The sequence below is a fragment of the Rhagoletis pomonella genome, unplaced genomic scaffold (genome assembly GCF_013731165.1).
Source record: "Rhagoletis pomonella isolate Grant_MI unplaced genomic scaffold, Rhpom_1.0 Rhpom_scaffold_00002, whole genome shotgun sequence".
NCBI classification, from domain to species: Eukaryota; Metazoa; Arthropoda; class Insecta; order Diptera; family Tephritidae; genus Rhagoletis; species Rhagoletis pomonella.
This window is the reverse complement of record NW_023458556.1, coordinates 48,977,120-48,983,354: the sequence shown is the minus strand read 5'-3', so window position 1 is coordinate 48,983,354 and position 6,235 is coordinate 48,977,120. Positions and strand designations below refer to the sequence as shown.

Below are 6,235 nucleotides of genomic sequence, written 5' to 3'. Positions count from 1 at the left end.
AAATACTTGTTTTGGTGCTCTTATTACCCAACTGGAGTTTTATCTAATTTTCTGTTTTCTACTCGCATTTTTTTTGTATAAAAATATTTTATAATAATCTTAAAGGTTATATAGTGCCCAAATAAGTAAACTTACCTGACTGTGAGTTCAAATGTAAACCAAATAATACATATTGTTTCTATAAGGAAGAAAGGATCTGTGATGTCAGGCACCTCGTCTTCCTCGATTTTTGTGCCATTTGTTGTTGTATTGAACACCTGTTTCGTTGTTGAGTAGTAATTTCAAAGAAGTTTATTAATGACATTTACAAAAAAATTATTTTACACACATGTATGTATGTTGAATTTAGCATTGAAGCATTTACAGAGTTAGTTTGAATAAAATAGAGGTATTTTAAATAATTTTTAATTTTTTTTTTTTTTGTAAGATATATTCAAAATATTCGAGGCGAAGGAGAGGAAATGTTGGTTTAAGTGTTTACACATGTGTGGATATTTAAAGGTGTGTGACAGCATTTAAAATTTTTATTTTTATTTTTTAATGATTATCTTAACAAAAATGCAAATGTAGCGGTGATTCTATGTGGAATAAGTTTAATTCATAATTCATATTTGCACCAAATTAATTGCATACGCTTAGGCTGTGTACTGCACAAAATTTGAATAAGGCTGCTAGCCATTCAAAAAGCTCAAGTCATCCAAGCTCATCCTATTATAAGGCATTTAAGTTGTTGTTTTCGTAATTAAAACAAAAAATGTTATAGAATAGATAAAATAATAATAAAATTAATTAAAATACTGTCAACTCGTCGTGTTTGGGGTTGGGATGATGGGAAAAAATTGTATAAATTAAATTGTATTGTACGAGTATTTATACATAATATGCTTTACTTTTCACAACTTAATGTCAAAAGGATAAGTGCACTCTAGGCAACCAATATATTGTCGTAAATGTACACACATAAATATTTATAGATATTTTTTAATTTACGAACATAGTTAATATTAGAATAATGTATTTTAATACCGTTAAAAATTAAGCTCGTTTAGCTATAAACATTTAATTAAGAGGCAAACTGGTTTGAGTTATTGAAAAGCGGAAAAAATAAATCTACATAATTTTTAATAGTCGCAGTTGACAGTGAAGATTTGATGTGTACTGTGAAATCTTGTTCAATAGTTTAAAAACAGTCATAGACAGAGAGAGCTCTTACCCTGTATGGGTCTATATAAAATCTACAGAAAGCGTAAAAATCGCGCCTTAAATATAACTCTTTTTTAAACCGGCGTTGGAATTTTCGTTACTGCTTTTTCAGAGCTTTTGACGCATTCGCGAAGAATTAATAGCACATTTGGCAAAAGAGTTTGCTAAGTATAATTAAAATAAACAAAATAATAATGAAAAACCAATTTTATTAGAGCTTTCTTACGGATTTTGTAATGCTCATGAAAAATTAGGAAAGGAGATCCTGCAATAGCGGTAGTTGCACAGAGTTGTTTCAAATAAAAATATCTACTACGAGAACAGAAGAATAATTGTGAAATTTAGAAAAAGCTTTTAAAAACTTTTTCGTTTACTTGAGAAGCTTTAAAAAGTTTGAACGGAATAATTTTTATATACATACATACATACGTTTTAGCTTCTTTATTTACACACTCATTCATATTCTTATGAGCACAATACTAAAGGGCTCTTTCAGAGTAGCAAGCTTTTTTTACCGACAGGTTAATGAATATTAAATTAAATTATTTAAATCTCAAACCAGAATGTACTCTCAACTTTTTGCGCTGGCTTTACATTTTAGGCTTTATAAGTAGGTATTTTATATAAGTATTTTCAAAGGCATTGGTTGGAGCACATCTAGTTACAACACCGAACAATTATTATTATTAAAATTGTATTTTTTGTTAAGAAAAAATTATCCAACCCGTTCCAGAAGCTTTTTGATTTCAATATATTGTATTTGACATCAAGTTGCAAAAATGGATGCAAAAAGCGGAAAAATAAGAATTTAAGCGAAGTATTAAAAAATCTAATGTTAAGTATGTTTGAGATTAGTAAAAGGAAAACGTTAAGTAGAGAAAAAAAATTAGTAAAAAAACTGAGCTAAAATTAAATGAGCTTTTTCACATTTTTCTGAAGTAGAAGAATGGTGGTGTTTACCACATAATTTGGGTTAAAAAGCTTTCCGTTAAATATTAGCGCTTAGCGCTTTCGTAAAGCTTTCGCTGAAGTTTTGTAACGCTTTGGTAATGAAAGCTCGAAAGTTTGAGAGTTCACTTTGATCCAATATGCAGAAGAATGCTCGAGCTAACGACATACTTTTGTTGACTAAGCTTTCACTGGAACTGCTTAGCTTAATGCTGGCGCGATGAAAGTAAAGACTTCATTCAAGTTACTATGGCATACGTTTTTATAATAAATGCTCATGGATTTAGAAATTTCTGAATTCCAATTTCAACGAAGCGCCAGAACGGCTAAAAAATGTGAGCTTTCGTAACGAAGCTCATGGATTCAGAAATTTCTAAATTCATATTTGTTGAGATAGAAGTCTGGTTAAATTAACCATATATAGAAATGTATGTATGTAGTTTTGGTTTTGAAGCTTTAACTACAATTAGCATAGTAACGAGTCGTAATTAGCGTAAAGCTTTCACTCAAGCAAGGCTTACGTTTTTGTCGTAGCGGTTTTGAGAAGTTTCATGAATCCAAAGCGTTTGGTCCGGGAGCTTTCTCTTCTTCAAAAAATTATGAAAAAGCTCATACATTCAAAAAGCTTAATGTATTTGTTTTTTTGCTGTTTTCAACTCACCTTGTAATGCTTAAATTCGGGTAATGTTTCTAGACAAAATATAACAATTGATAGCAATATAACAAATACACTAATTATGGCTACAACTCTGGCGGCTTGCGAACTCTCCGGATACTCGAAGAGTAACCAGACTTTTCTTTGGTTTTCATTATCCGGCAATGGTCTTTCCTCCTCTTTAATAAAGCCTTCATCCTCTCTGTGGCATTACGAATGTCGGTTGACGTGATGTGGTTTCAAAAATTAAACAAAAAGCACAGAAAGTGTTATTTAGTTAATTATCTACAGTTACAAAATACTTATATGCATTTTCACTTTAAAATAAAGACCAACCAATTTACATCAAATTTTAAATGTTGTTTGTTTCTTTTCACGCTGCCTTTTTCATTTCTTATTCAATAGACACCAAATATGTATATGTATGTATTACTTAGCAACCGTCAGTGATCATTTTAGTAAAAAGGTAACACTGAAGTAATAAATTTGTATCTTAAATTTAAACAAAAATTACAACAATTCTACTTAGAAAAAAAAACTAAAAGAAAATTCAAAATTATTTTTCTTTTTACGTGTCTGTTCGTTTTTATGAGTAAGTGTATGCGTGTAAATATGTACATAAGTAAAACATTCAAAAAACCACACTAAATATGTATATCGCAATCAACGGCTGTCTGTGTTGCCAAATTTCGCTGAGTTCAACGGTGTATTTATTCAACAGCGGTGGTAGGTAGCTCCGTCGGCTGAGATGGTTTGTGTCTTGAATGGAATGGCATTTTATTGTGCATAGGGCGTGTAAGCATCTCTGCATGCCCAGCGTTGTATTGCCGATTACTTTGCATTTACATATGTATGTATAATCGCTACGAGCCCCGCTTTGCTATGTCATGTTTGTTTGTATGTATTTAATATTATGCACTACAAAATGATCTCAGCTACAGATGTAGTGTGCGTGTAATGCGTACGAGTATGTTGTGTGTATGAACTTTTTCGACCTTAGTTATTTTTTTTTGTTTGGTGATCGTTGCACTTCAAGTAAAACTCCCATTTAAATTTCAATGGAATTGGCTTTTGTTTAATTTGCTTGCTGCTTTTGCGCATGCGTGTGCGTGCCACGGTACCGGCCACATACTCCCCCAATGCCGTACGCACAAAATTTTAAGCTGGTGGTCAAGTGATTAATTGTGTTGCAATAGCAGTTATTTTAATTTGTTTTTGCGTTTTTTTTTATCAAAATTTGTTGCAACATTTCAAAGAATTTTGCTTTTTTTCGATGACGTGTAGATTATATCCGGGTTAATTTTAAATAACATATTTTTTAAACAAACAAAAAAAATTATCAAATTTTTATAAAATTAATTTCAATTTCATACAACACCAATTTTCAAACAACAACAATAACATCGAACATATTGTATTTACATAGAGAGTAAGTGATAGCAATGAGCGTTGATGTTACGAGTGTCCTTTGGGAAGTTTATTGATTTTTATTAATGGAATACAAACATAGAACTGCAATTAATGCCCAGTTGGAATATAGTAGTCAACGATAATCGGCTAGTCTATGTACTGGTTACGAGTAAACTTTTCATCTTTCTGAGTACAAAAATCTTTTTCTGCATTGAGATCGAATGTATATAGGCTTTAATATCCATTGCAAAGTAAAAAATTGTTTCTATTTCACGAAATAGGTTTCGAAATAGGTGGAGGATGAAAGAAGTAAAAGAGTCACAGTTTAACGAACACTCTCAGAGAGGAGATTTCGTAATGAATATAGCAAATATTGGCAAAGACCCGCACGACAATCTTGCGATGTGTCTTCTATACAAGGTTCGCTATATACTTAAACTTTAAGCCATATATGTATATTTACTAAATAAATATTATAGCTATCTAATGAAAGGTAACCCTTCAAAAATTTAAGCTTATCAGGTGTACAGTTTTCGTTCCGAAATTTGCTTGTTTCTTGAAAAATTTCCAGGGCACAGTTTCGTCGTGAAGTCATTGCAGGTCGTCATTGGAAAATACTCGACTAAGCTACCCGAGGCTCCAACGACGTCTCCGGAAACAGCAGCAACGACATACCCGAACCTACAAGAGGTGTTATAAGAAGCCCAACGGAACGTAGAATTCATCGCATGCAATACGGACAACACAAAGGGCCTCCTTCCATCCGTGGATGTAAGGAAGATGCAAGGACGGCCGAGGGAGTGGTTTTGCTGGGAGGTAACAGGGGGAAGAAAGTACGACGAAAGAACGACCGCAAGTAATGGCACCTCACCCCAAAACCTTTTAAAAATCGAGGCTCACGAAATGCCTTTAAGTGAATCTTTACCACGCCAAGGCAAGTTTAGATATTTTGTGTAGAAGTTTCACAAACGAAAGCTTGGGTTTAGCCTTCATTCACGGACCGTGCATAATTAAAAGTGATGTCAAAGGCCTTTTTATAAAGGATGGTAACATTACCTGTACCCTCAGCTCACGCCGGAGGGTTGCGATGGTATTAAGTAACAAACTAACGTTTCTTCCGCTCCCAAAGTTCATATTGCGGTCTGGGCAAAAAATTCCAACTCGTGGTGGGCGTAGGAAGTAGTACTTGCTTCCGCGTAATTCCCCTGTGAGGAGGAGATAGCACCCACACTTAAAGTAAAAGCACTAATAGATCACTGCCGTCAGAGTAGTAGACCATGGATGCTCTGCTATGATGAAAATGTCTATAGTACTGTTTAAGAGAGCACCGACACCAACAAAAAGGATGAACAGATCATTGAGTTTTAAGAACAGCGTATGCCGCAAACTGGCCCGTCTCAGGAGAGGTATCAATGCCAGACCGTATGCCAATAGAATTCGTCATTGGTCACTTTATTGAGCCGGAACTTGTTTTTAGAAATCCTAGGAAAACGAACTCTGACCACGATCCAATAGTCCAATCGCGTTTTCACAGGAGCTTGAGACTGAGACTGAACATCTTCATTCAGGCATTGGAATAGCATTCAACAGTAGTTGTCCCCAAGAAAAGGTGCATTTCAAAGGTGATATGCCTTGGTGGGGCAAGGAGCTTGTGCAAATGAGATGTCAGGCCAGAAAACCATTCAATGGTTCAATGAATACCGGTGATTGCATTCTGTATATCTTGCGCTAACTTCCTTTAACAAAGAATCGTGGAAATCTAAAAGGGCGAAACCACTGCGTGAAAAAAATAGCCTGCCAGAAGCAGTACGCCGACAAAAAGCTCTAACTAAGGATCATGAGAATACGATCGGCACTCTAAAGAAATGAGAAGGCAATTATACTCAGAATCCGGGTGAGACACTCACTTTTCGGGCCGTAAAGCAGACTATTATCGATCAGAATTGGGTGCTCCAACATGCACTTCTGAAAGGAAACAAAGCATTGGAACTAAAATCACCACTGTAGAAAGAGTGCAAT

The 6,235-nt window shown here is 34.2% G+C and overlaps 1 protein-coding gene across 1 annotated transcript in view; it reads right to left on the bottom strand.

Moving 5' to 3' along the window:
* Positions 1–6,235, bottom strand: part of LOC118733752 (potassium voltage-gated channel protein Shaker) — a 224,938-nt gene that overhangs the window by 66,463 nt on the left and 152,240 nt on the right. The window contains exons 5-6 of the mRNA XM_036463286.1: positions 2,813–3,008; positions 136–257 (exon numbers count right to left, since the gene is read on the bottom strand). Coding sequence (XP_036319179.1) covers positions 136–257; positions 2,813–3,008 — 318 coding nt within the window. The remainder of the gene's footprint in view (positions 1–135; positions 258–2,812; positions 3,009–6,235) is intronic.